Source organism: Muscardinus avellanarius, assembly GCF_963383645.1.
Source record: "Muscardinus avellanarius genome assembly, chromosome: 5".
Lineage (NCBI taxonomy): Eukaryota > Metazoa > Chordata > Mammalia > Rodentia > Gliridae > Muscardinus > Muscardinus avellanarius.
Window position 1 is genome coordinate 134,366,956 of NC_137790.1, and position 13,309 is coordinate 134,380,264.

General features: G+C 38.0%; 1 protein-coding gene across 1 annotated transcript in view; it reads left to right on the plus strand.

Moving 5' to 3' along the window:
- STAG1 (STAG1 cohesin complex component) overlaps positions 1-13,309 on the plus strand; it is a gene marked incomplete at both ends in the record, with an annotated part of 279,463 nt that overhangs the window by 242,913 nt on the left and 23,241 nt on the right. Inside the window, 3 exons of the mRNA XM_080695497.1 lie at positions 2,389-2,563; positions 5,103-5,242; positions 8,444-8,545. Coding sequence (XP_080551623.1) covers positions 2,389-2,563; positions 5,103-5,242; positions 8,444-8,545 — 417 coding nt within the window. The remainder of the gene's footprint in view (positions 1-2,388; positions 2,564-5,102; positions 5,243-8,443; positions 8,546-13,309) is intronic.

The following is a 13,309-nucleotide window of genomic DNA, read 5'->3' on the forward strand; positions in this document are numbered from 1 at the left end:
GGCCCAAGAGCGCACCCTAGGGACAGAGTATGCCTGGGGAAGAGGCCGGGTGGCTTTCACACTGTAGTCATATCTGTTCGAGAGTTTTCTCTCACCCCTGTTTTATTTATTGCATTTATTTGTTTTTCTGTGTGTATGGCACTGGGGATTGAATCTGGGGCATTCTACCTCCAAACTACACCCTCACAGCCCTAATTTTTATTTTGAAATAAGAACTCGCTAGTTTAGTGTGCACTGGCCTCAACACTTGTGATCCTCCTCTCTCAGCCTCCCAAGTACTAGGATTATAGGAATGTGTTGCCCCAATTTACAGCAAGGAATTCTTGAGTCTGTGTAGTTGGACAGTGGTGTAAAAGTTGGGATATTGATGGGACTATCCCTTTGGCTCAACACGCTCCTTACACCTTGGAGTGGGGCTCAGGGAAAGACTATTTCCATTAAGTGTTGGTTTGGGGTTTGTTTGGTTTTGTTTTTGTTTGTTTAGTACTAGGAATTGAACCTAAGGACATTCTACCACCCCAGCCCTATTTTCAATTATTTGTTTTAGTGATACTAGGAAATGATGGAGGGTATATTTCTATCTCTAAAATACACCCCAGCTCTATTTTGCTCCCCGCCTCAAAGGTGGGGAATCCCACCTCTGAGCTATATCCCCAGCCCTATTTTTTACTCTTTATTTTGAAACAGAGTCTCACTGAGTTGCAAAGGGCCTAAGTGGCTGAGGCTGGCCGTGAACCGTGATCCTATCTCAGCCTCCGAAATGCTAGGATTACAAGCGTGCACCACCATTCCCAGCTCTTACTTTACTTTTTAATTTTAAAACAGGGACTCCCTAAGTTGCAGAAGGCCTCGCTAAGTTCCTGAGGCTGGCCATGAACCTGTGATCCTCCTGTCTCAGCTCCCCAAATACTGGGATTACAGGCATGAGCCACCATGGTACTAAAAATAGGCAGTACCTTTTTTATATTTCTTATTTTGATAATGGGCTAAAAATGTTTATTAGCCAAGTTAACATATACAGTATTATTCTTTGCTATCTCTTCTTACAAATAGGTTGTCATTTTTTTTAAATTGAGTCATCAGCATTAACATAAAATGGAAACAGATGGTCTTTGCTAAACCTTATTCTCTAAATATTCAGGACTCCACCAGTGCTGTCTAGAAGTATTCAGCTCTGGCCATTTAAACCCCAAATCAGTGTTTCTGTATCAGACCTTTTTGATGATCTCCAGAATGGATTCTCTTTAAGCTTCTCTCTTTTCAAATAGTTCTTCCTAAATATCTTGATATATTTCATGGTTGCACAGTCAGGGCATGAACTACCATGGTTCTTGCTGTAGTTAGACAGCCTGATTTGTAACTCTCCCCAAATAAATGCCAAATTGTGGTTTATCCCTTAGAAATCAACTATTAGAGGACGAATTTTAATGGATTGTTTTGAGGTATCAGAGCCATCAGTAGTGCAACAACAGAATCTATCAGTTATTAATTGATGGTACATGTTTATTTCACCCATCCCTTAAATACTATGTTTGGCTTCGTACTATAATGCATTGTCTTGGAGAAAATGTGTCTGTTTCCTTATGATTAAATTATTGGGAGGCTTTTTTTTTTTTTTTTTTTTTTTTTTTTTTTTTTTTTTTTTTTTGCTACTAGGGATGGAACCCAGGGGCATTCTACCTCTGAGCTACACCCCTAGCCCTATTTTTTATTTTTGAAACAGGGTCTCACTGAGTTGCAAAGGGCCCCACTAAGTAGCTCCAGTCTCCACCTCCTGAATGCTGGGATTACAAGCCTGCACCACCACACCCAGCTATTGGGAGGCTTTTTGTTCCTGTTTTATATATTAATGATCTTGAATTTGATTTTAAACCTACAGGATAATTTTTTTGTTGTTGTGTTAGATTTTTAAAGGAAAAGAATTCCAAATAATAGCTCATTGATTTGAGTACTGTATATTAATGTGTTGATTTGTAGAGTTTATCTTAAAACATATGCTAATTGCTTTATTAGTGGTATAAAGTCACTTTCTAATGCCTGAGTTATGATCTGTAATATCACTTTTGTATTTCCAGATTGAGTTCAATTCATTTTTTTAAAGTTTAAGTGAAAATCTCTTGGTCAGCTATTTTTGAGTTAATACAGCTAGCTAAGTATAAAAGAAAGAGATTATATTTGGGGGAAAGGTCTCAAATGTGACCAGTGTTTAATGAGAAAAAACTATTAGGTTACGAAATTAAAACTAAGGAGTTAAAATTTAAATACTTAAAATATATATTAGGGCATTGCTGTTGAACTATTTTAATTTAGTATGTTTCATTCACATTGATTTGTAGTCATGTCTATATTCGTCTACTATTTCGCTGATGAATTCCCTTTGCATTCCAGGCTTTCATGTTACTCTGTGATCTTTTGATGATTTTTAGCCACCAGTTAATGACAGGTGGCAGAGAAGGCCTTCACCCTCTGGTGTTTAATCCAGACACTGGGCTCCAGTCTGAACTCCTCAGCTTTGTGATGGATCATGTTTTCATTGACCAGGATGAGGAGAACCAGAGCATGGGTATTTATAGCTCTCATTTTAGCAATATCATTCATGTTTTACTAACCCCCAGAATGGGCAGAAAAAAAATCTAATGCTATCCTAATAATTGCTGTGATTTTTTTTCTCTAGGAAAAGTTTATAGTAGTAGATTCATGTATTTCAGAAACCGACAAGAACATAAACATAAAATGTCATCTCTGTCCTTTAAAAGTACCTTAGAATTTTTTTCCCTATCCTTTTACAGAGAGCCTTTTTTATTCTTTTTTGAACAACCACATAGTATGTCTTTGTGTAGATACACCATAAATTTGTTTAACCCTGTTTACATTCACTGATATATAGTTTGTAATCTTCGGGTATTAGAAACTGCAATGAATAATCATATACATCTGTCATTTCCCACATATACAAGTTATGAATAGACTAGGTTTTGCTTTTAATTGACTGCACCCAAATTCAGTTTTTCTAAGGGAAAAACATCTAGGTTCTTTTCTACTCCTCAGTAATTTTTATATATTACTTCAATAAAATATAATTATGAGACATTAAATGCTGAAAGATGATTGTCAAACCTCACTAATCACAATTGTGTTGAGCCTGCAAAATCAAACTAAATTGTTAATGATTAACTGGGGTTTTTTTGGGGGGTTGTTGTTGTTTTTATTTGTTTGTGGGTTTTTTTTTTTATTCTTCATTTTGAAACAGGGTCTCACTGAGTTGCGCAGGGCCTCACTAAGTAGCTGAGGCTGTCTTCGAACCACAATCCTCCTATCTCAGCCTCCCAAATACTGGGATTACAAGCATACACCACCACACCTGGCTTAGCCCTATTTTTTTTTTTTTTTTTTTTTTTTTTTTGTGATACTGGGGTTCCTGGAAGCCCTTCCACCTCTGGGCTACACTCCCAGACCTGTTTTTTTACATTTTTATTTGGAAACAGGGTCTCCTAAGCCAGCCCGCGTGGCTGGCTTCAAACCTGTGCAATCCTCCTGTCTCTGCCTCCCAAGCGCGAGGATTACAAGCATGCGCCACCACGCCCGGCTTTATTCTTTATTTTGAAACAGGGTCTCACTGAGTTGCAAAGGGCCTCACTAAGTATTTGAACTGTGTATTTAGAATAGATAATTTATTAAATGATTGATGTAGTCACTGTAAAATGATTTAAGAGGCATATTTGGTCCACACCTCTATTTGACACGGTTAGGTTCTTTAAAAAGCACTTACCTAGCATGTAGAAGGTCTAGATTCAGTCCTTAGCACCACCAACAACAAAATGTTCTTGTTCTTTACTTAATAGGACACTTTAGAAAATACTACACTGTAGAACAGTGTGGTGACTACATTAAATCTAATCAGCGTAGAATTTACATTGATCTCAAGACATAAGATTTACCTGCTGCTTAGCAAATATTTTCAATTTCTCAAAGCATTTGGTTCTTTACAACAGAAGTAATGAATAAAAAAGAAAGATTAGAAAAACATATTTTTATGCTGGGTTTGAGCCCAGGACTGTCTTCCCTCCTGCACTTCACTCAAGCCTTTTTATTTTTTATTTTTTTGAAACAGGGTCTTGCTAAATTGAAAGCATATTTTTTAATTAATACATACATATAAAGAAGAGAAGAACTAGACGTTGTGGTGCACGTTTGTAATTCCAGTACTTGGGAGGCTGAGATGGGGATCACAGGCTCAAAGCCAGCCTTGGCAACTTAGCAAGGCCCTTTGCAACTTAGTGAGATCAAACTGTTGCCATCTGGAGCCTTGTAGGAAGACTTCTAGGATTAGAACTAGATAGTGCAGTGGGATATGGGAATGAAAAATTGAGGAAGAAACACTGCGTGCTTTAAAAGGCTTTCATAAGGTTTTCTTTTTTAAAAAAAAAAACTTATGTGTTTAACATGGTGTACAAAATATATTTATCCACTGATAATGTAGCCATGTTCGGGTCAAACCCTGAAAATAAACTGCTCCAGGTATTTCCATTACTCTGCCTTTTTTGTGTGTGTGTGTGCAGGTCTGGGGATGGAACGCAGGGACATTCAACTCCGAGCTACACCCTCTGCCCTATTTTTTATTCTTTATTTTTGAAACAGATTCTCACTAAGTTGCAGAGGGCCTCACTAAGTAGCTGAGGCTGTCCGTGAACCGCAATCCTCCTGTCTCAGCTTCCCTAATGCTAGGATTATAAGTGTGCACCATCATGCCCAGCTACTCTGCCAAATATTTTCTCAAAGAACTTTTCACCTATGTCTCAGAAGTTTTCAAAGACTTCTTTTCTGTGGGAATGTATTAGCATATAAGAAATATTGAAATTGGAAAATACCGTGTTTAAGATAGACAGCTAGACATAGGAATATTAATGCCTACTGTTTGATAAGTATGTAACTAAGTAACATTCTAAATCATCAGTGTAGCTGTTTTTGACTTATCTAAAACTGCATTGTTCCTATTTGTGAAGTTATACTGTTCAGTTAATTTTCAAGTATCCCAAGTTGTCTGCATTGCTTTACTTGGGTAAAAGACCAAAATTCATAACCAGCATGTTTTCTCTGGTTAGAGGGTGATGAAGAAGATGAAGCTAATAAAATCGAGGCCTTACATAAGAGAAGGAATCTACTTGCTGCCTTCAGCAAACTTATCATTTATGATATTGTTGACATGCATGCAGCTGCAGACATATTTAAACACTACATGAAGGTATGTTTTCATTTTCTTATTTTTCTCCTTCTCAGTATCAAAAAAGTTTGTAATAAAAATGACCAGATCATGAGAAAAACAACTTGGCAGCTTTCGCCATGTATCATGGGTAATTTTCTGATGAACTTTGTCTTTATATAAGTTCTTCATCAGTCTATACCATTGTATTGATCCCATGGAGTAGGAGTTTCTAGCATTTATGTTTAAAACACATTCACTTTCTGTCTGCCGTCTTTTCCATAAACTTCATTTTTGTTGCCGGCCCTCTGGAAAAAACAGTGCACAAAACTGTTCGTAGTGTGGCATGACAGGCAGATCGAAGGGGACTCTGCGCGGTTTCCTGTATCTGCCTTGTTCTCAGGTCAGAGAGAACGTTCTGTCTTGTTCATGTTCAGGAAATTTCGTGAGCCACTCGATCCACTGATATCCTCCTCATATTCAGGTGTGGTAACGTTTCAGTTGTGATATACAGATTGAGCATCCTGATCAAAACCTGAAATGTTTTGAGCATCACAGCACTCAAAAAGATACACATTTTAGACCATTTCTGATTTTGTATTTTCAAATTAGGAATGCTGTACTAGTAAAATCTATGCTAGTATTCCAAAATCTGAAAAACTCTGTAGTACTTGAAGTCCTGTTCATTTCTAGTAAGGGATACGCAACCTGTAGTAAGAAGCTGCTCATCATAATTTGCTAAACAGCTGCAGGATGAGCCCTGTGCTGGTAGGTAGCAGTATAAATAAAATACAACCCCTGCAGAAGGCGCTTATAGATTAATTGAGTAATTGGGATATAGACATAAAGTAGCATGTTAATACCGATTGGCTGCTGTTCATTCTGTCTTTTTCTTTTTCCCCTCTTTTTTTGGAACTGGAGATTGAGCCCAGGGGCATTCTACCTCCAAGCTACCCCCAGGCCTTTTTATTTTTTTCTTTTTGAAACAGGGTCTCACCAGGTTGCTAAGAGTATTGCTTACACTGCTAAGGCTATTCTTGAACCTGTGATCCTCCTCTCTCAGCCTCCAGAGTTATGGGGATTTACTGGAATTACAGATGTGCACAAACATGCCCAACTATGAATCTCTTTTTTTTTTTTTTTTTTTTTTTTTTTTTTGTGTGTGTGTGTGTGTGTGTGTGTGTGTGTGTGTGTGTTATACCGGAAATTGAATCCAGAGGCATTCTACCTCTGAGCTACATCCCAGCCCTATTTTTTATACTTAATTTTGAACCATTGAACCAGAGTCTCACTAAGTTGTGGAGGACCTCACAAAGTAGCTGAGGCTAGCCACAAACCTTCAGTTCTTCCTGTCTCAGCCTCCCAAGTACTGGGATTACAAGCATGTGCCACCCCAGCTGGCTTGATTTTTTTTTTTTTTTTTTTTTTTTTTTTTTTTTAGTGGTACTGGGGTTCCTGGAAGCCCTTCTACTTCCGGGCTACACTCCCAGACCTATTATATACTTTTTTTATTTTTTGGAAACAGGATCTCTTAAACCAGCACAGCTGGCTTTGAACCTGCGTGATCCTCCTGTCTCCGCCTCCCAAGCGTGGGGATTACAAGCGTGCGCCACCATGCCCAGCTTTGAATTTTACTTATAAGTATTCACAAGCACTGTTTATAGTCTTGTTTATTAGGTTCAGCTTCAAGTCAAGTGATGTAATATTTAGAGGAGTTATTCATTGTGCCAGTTATGTATCAGTTATCTGCAGCATTATTCCAAATCATATATACCTGGGTTTCATTCAATCTAAATGAGAATATCTAAGGTGGAACCCAGATATTTGTAAAGGGACAGGTTGGTGTTCCTTTTCTTTCTTTCTTTCTTTCCTTCTTTCCTTCTTCCTTTCTTTCTCTCTTTCTCTCTCTCTTTCTTTATTTCTTTCTTTTTGTTGTGCTGGGGATTGAACCCGCAGCATTCTACCTTTGAACCACACCCGAGCTCTATTTTTTTCTTAATTTGAGATCCTATTTTAAAAATAAAATAGGACTGAGGATGTAGCTCAGGTAGGATGCCTCTGGGTACCACAGAGACAACAACAAAAAGTTAAGTCTATTACTGTAATATCCCCAGACACAAGCAATTTAAAATGTGTTGGTTTTAGTTCTTCAGGAGATTTTGACCCACCTTTTATTTATATTTATTTGTTTGTTTTAATACAAATAATATATATTATTTAATATATAATATAACATAATAAACATTATTTGTTTCTTTTATTTATATTTATTTGTTTGTTTTAATGTGGATATCAAACTTAGGCCCTTGTGCATGCTAGGCAAGCACTCTACCACTGGGCCACAACCTAGCTCTTTGTTTTTTTTGTTTGTTTGTTTGTTTGTTTGTTTTTGTTTGTTTTTTTGGTGGTGGTGGTACTGGGAATGGAACCCAGGGACTTTCTACCTCCAGGCCAAACTCCCAGACCCATTTTATATTTTATTTGGAAACAGGGTCTCACTGAGTTGCTGAGAGCCTCACTAAGTAGCTGAGGCTGCCTTCGAACCTGTGCAATCCTCCTCTCAGCCTCCCAAGCACAGGGATTATGAGCATGCACCACCACGCCCAGCTCCTTTAGATGGTGTTTTATTCAGCATTCTCATCACTGACACCCCAATACCTGACACATAAAACTTAAAAAGAATTTTATTTTCTCACAGTTCTAGATATTTCAATTCATATTATATAAGCTTTCAAGCAGGATTTGAAGCTGCAAGTCCTCAGGAGGTAATGGTGGGGAACAGAGAGAGAGGGTGAAAGATTGTTTTAGCTCCTGAAGGCTCATGGAGAGAGAAGGAAGCTGTAGCAGCTGGCGCTGGAAACACACTGTCCCTGGCCACATCCCCAGGACCCTTCCCCAGCAACAAGTCCTTCCTTGTCTACCATGTGAGATCTGGGGACATTTTAAATTCATACCGTCATAGATGGCATCTGTTTGAGCCTCTTCTGAAGACTGAGAGATCTTTCTCATTTCTATCACTACCTCTCCTTCTGGAATTCCCAGATTTTATAGTTTTATTATTAATTGTCATTAGTCTAATCTTATAATCAAAATATGTTGCTTTAACTTAAACAGTACCTTTTAATCACTTTATGTTTAAGACAAAATGAAGCCTTTTGTAATCACCTTTTCTTTCACTAATCCATTCTGTATTACATAAAATTTCAATAACTTAAAAGTTTTAATTTTTTCTTTTCCTCACAGTATTATAATGACTATGGTGATATTATTAAGGAAACACTGAGTAAAACCAGGCAGATTGACAAAATTCAGTGTGCCAAGACCCTCATTCTCAGTTTGCAGCAGGTAAGATTTGGAGGGAAGGGAGGCAAAGGATCAGTGTAACTTCTGTGTGCTTTATACTTGCTACATATCTTACCTTGTTTAAATTAGTTCATTTTATCAACCCATTATTATGATTGCTTTCTGGTGCAAAGACATGGGTTACACGTCTTCTCTTTTGAAAGATAATTCTCCACTTCACATTTCAGGTAAAATCCTAAGATGATCTATATTGGGCCAAATGAAATAGCAGATTAGAAATTTTAAAAGTAATAATCTTAAAAATAAAAGTACAAGCTGGATGTGGTGGCCCACACTTGTAATCCCAGCATTTGGGAGGCTGAGACAGGAGGACTGTGGTTCAAGGACAGCCTCAGCTACTTAATGAGGTTCACTGCAACTCAATGAGACCCTGATTCAAAATAAAGAATAAAAAGTAGGGCTGGGGGTGTAGCTCAGAGGTAGAATGGCCCTGGGTTCCATCCCCAGTACCGCAAATAAATAAAATAAAATAAAAAATAAAATAAAAGTACATACAAAGGGTATTTAAAGAGAAAGAGACATCAGTAATATCCAAATAAATATATAAATGCCTTTCTGTCTCTTTGTGTATATATGTGCGTGTGAAGGTGTGCATTTCATTTATGATAAGAATCTAATTTCAGATAGTAGGGAAAAGGATTAGGACTATCCAGTAAATGGTGATGAGCCACAAAAGATGGCGCATGCTTGTAATCTCCCTACTTTGGAGGCTGAGACAGGAGGATCGCGCAGGTTTAAAGCCAGCCCCAGCTACTTAGTGAGGCTCTCAGTAACTTAGTGAGACCCTTTTTTCAAATAAAATATAAAATAGGTCTGGGAGTATCACACAGTGGTAGAAAGCTACTGAGTTCCATCCCTCGTACCACACACAAAAATAAAAGGTAAAAACTAATAAACTTGAAGTATAACTTCATTAGTAATTCATGAAATATAAATTAAAACAGGGGGATTTTCTACTGCTGAAAAGACTGACATAAATTGAAATGGTATAAAGCAAAAAAATCCCTTTTGAAAGAAATTTTCTTAAAAGATAGTTTTTGCAGCTTATTTGAAAAAAAATTTTTTTTGGTACTGGAGATAGAACCCAGAAGCATTCTACCTCTGAGCTACACCCCAAACCCTGTTTTTTATTCTTTATTTTGGTGGTACTGGGGATGGAACCCAGGGACCTTCTACCTCCGGGCTACACTCCCAGACCTATTTTATATTTTTTATTTGGAAACAGGGTCTCAAGCCAGCTGAGGCTGGCTTCGAACCTGCACGATCCTCCTGTCTCAGCCTCCCAAGTGCGGGAATTACAAGCGTGCGCCACCACACCCAATTTATTCTTTATTTTAAAACAGGGTCTCACTGAGGTCTCTACTAAGTAGCTGAGGCTGGTCGCAAATCTGGATCCTCCTGTCTCAGTCTCCCAAATGCTGGGATTACAAGCGTGTGCCACCATGTCCAGTGCCTATTTAAAATTTTAAGATACGTATTCCTTTTCTTTTTTTATTCTCCCCCCCACAGGTCTGGGGATGGAACCCAGAGGTATTTGACCTCCGAGCTACACCCCCTGCCCAATTTTTTATTCTTTATTTTGAAACAGGGTCTCACTGAGTTGCAGAGGGCCTTACTAAGTAGCTGAGGCTGTCCGTGAACCGGGATCCTCCGGTCTCAGCCTCCCAAATGCTGGGTTACAAGTGTGCTCCACTATGCCTGGCTATGTATTCCTTTTCAACTAGTGGCTTTTCTTTTATATATCTAAGTAGAAAAATGCAGATATGCACCAAGATACATACATAAGAAATATTCTATTGCAGCAATCTCTATAATAATTAGAAATAGAATAATTTTTCATCAATAAAGGAATGGTTAAACTGTGATACTCTGAGCCAGGTGTGGTGGCGCACGTTTGTAATCCCCATACTTGGGAGGCTGAGACAGGAGGATTGTAGGTTTGTGGCTAGCCTCAGCTACTTAGTGAGGCTCTGTTTCAAAATAAAGAATAAAAAATAGGGTTGGGGGTATAGCTCAGAGGTAGAATGCCCCTGGGTTCAATTCCCAGTACCACACAAACAAAACAAAACAAACAAATAAAAACTGTGATACTTGAAACTTATATATATGTCTAAACTGATCTAGGAAATATTCAGATTTTTATCACACAGGTTAGCTTTGTTGAGAAAAATGGTATTTGGTGGGGAAAGGAAAGGAGAACTTTTATTTATATTTCTTGATATTTTTACAATGAAATGTATCCTTTGAATTCTCTTTAAATATATACTTTAAATTTTAAAGTTTAAGACTGTTAAATACAACTATCTGTAAAAAGTATTTTAAGGCTTAAGAATTTATAAACAATTATATGTGCATAAATTTTTAGGATTTCTAGAAGAACCATTGCTTCTAGAAATGACACAGTAAAGACGTACAGAACACGGGAGCTATTTCTTTTCTTTTCTTTTCTTTTCTTTTTTTTTTTTTTTTTTTTTTTTTTGTGTGTGTGTGTGTGGTGCTGCGAATGGAACCCAGGGACATTCTACCTCTAAGGTACACCCCCAGCCCTATGTTTCCTCTTTATTTTGAAACAGGGTCTCACTAAGTTGCAGAGAGCCTCACTGAGTAGCTGGGGCTGGCCACAAACCATGATCCTCCTGTCTCAGCCTCCCAAATGCCGAGATTACAAGCGTGCGCCACCGTGCCTATTTACACAGGAGCTATTTCAATGAGTTGGTGTAATGAGAGAAATGAGAAATTGGGAGAATGGAAAGATGGTCACTAGAGACCAGGAGTGAGAATTCAAAGAGAACAAATAGCCGGGCGTGATGGCGCACACTTGTAATCCCTGTGCTTGGTAAGCTGAGACAGGAGGATCGCACAGGTTCAAAGCCAGCCTCAGCTACTTAGTGAGCCTCTCAGCAATGTAGTGAGACCCTGCTTCCACATAAGTCTGGGAGTATAACCCGGAGGCAGAAAGCCTCTGGGTTCCACCCACAGTACCATCAAAGAGTGGGGGGGGGGCACAAATATATATATGGAATATGTGAAAAAGAATAGTTAACTATTGTAAACCATACTTTTCAAGACCAGTGCTATGAAAGAGTAGGAGAAATGGATTGGTAGCCGACAGAAGAGATAGGGTAAAAAAAAAAAAAAAAAAGTTAGGGTTTTCTGTTTTGTTTAGTTTTTTTGTGGTACTGGGAATGGAACCCAGGAGCTTTCTACATTCCCAGACCTATTTTTATAGTTTTTGAAGCAGGGTCTTACTAAGTAACCTGTGCGATCCTTCTGTCTCAGCCTCTCAAGTACTAATATTATAAGATGCACCACCATACCCGGCACAAGTTAGGGGTATTTTAAGAGGGAAGCTGATACAGGAGGGTCACAGGTTCAAAGCCAGCCTCAGTAACCTAGCAAGGCTCTCAGCAACTTAGCGAGACGTTTTTTCCCAAATAAATAAAAAATTGGGCTCAGGGTATAGTGTGGAGGTAGAATGCCTCTAGGTTCAATCCCAGTGACTAAATAAATAAATAAGTCAGTCAGTCAGTCTGCATCTAGGAGAAAAGGAATCAATGATGCATGAGAGAGCTGTAAGCAGTCACAGGTTCTTCTTCCTCATCCAGTACCAAGCAGGGAGGAGCTTTTGATGAGTCTAGACAGTTCACCTACACAATAGGAAGAAAAGTAGATTTGTACAGATACAGTTAACTTTCTAAATTTGGTAGTGAAGTATTGTTTGCTTTTTGTCTTATTAATACTATATAGTTTTGTTTTTATTGTTATTTTGAAAAAATATGTGTAACATATATAATTTGTAAAAATCTTCTACCCAGTTTAAGACCTTTAGTGACTGAGTAGGAAAAATAGCCCCATACATCCAAATTTATGTGGATGTTTGAATGATGATATTTTATATATTATTATTTTATGTCATCTTATTTGCAATATATAAAAAAACAAAGTTTTTTTGGTGTATTGTAGTCATACATCTTAATGGAATACAAGATGGTATAGGCATACATGCACACATCATTCCTTTAGCCCTCTTTCAATTTCCACCTCATTTCTTCCCTCCTTCTTCCTTCTCATGGTTGGCTTAGTGATTGACTTTGATATGTTTATGAATGTACATCATGTACATTAGGGAATTTTCCTCTTCCCCCTTTCGTCACCCCCAGTTAGCGCTCCTTATTTGCTTGTCTGTGCTTTCTCCTTTCTCATCTAGAGCCCTCCTATGACCCTTTTTTTCCCCTGTCTATGGCATATGAGGGAGAAATTTTGATTTTTTACTTTTAATGACTGACTAATCTTACTTATAATGTTCTCCAATTCCATCCATTTTCCCACAGATGTTGTAATTTGTTTCTTCTTTATGGCTGAGTAAAATTCAGTTGTGTGCATATCTCATAGTTCTGTAATCTGTTGATGGACATCTTTGCTAATTTCATAGTTTGGTAATTGTGAATTGTACGGGTATGAGCATAGATACGCATGCATTAGTTTGGTAGCTTGGTTTCCATTCTTTTGGGTAGATACCCAGAAGTGGCATTGCTGATCATATGGTAGGTTTGTTCCCATTCTGCTGAGGCTCCTCCATACTGTTTTCCAAAGTGGTTATACTGATTTGCAATTCCACCAACAGTGTATTAGAGTTCCCACTTCTCCACATCCTTGCCAGCATTTGTTTGTGTTTTTAATGATTGCTCTTCTAACTGAAGTTAGGTGAAATCTCAGGGTAGTTTTGATTTGCATCTCTGATTGCTA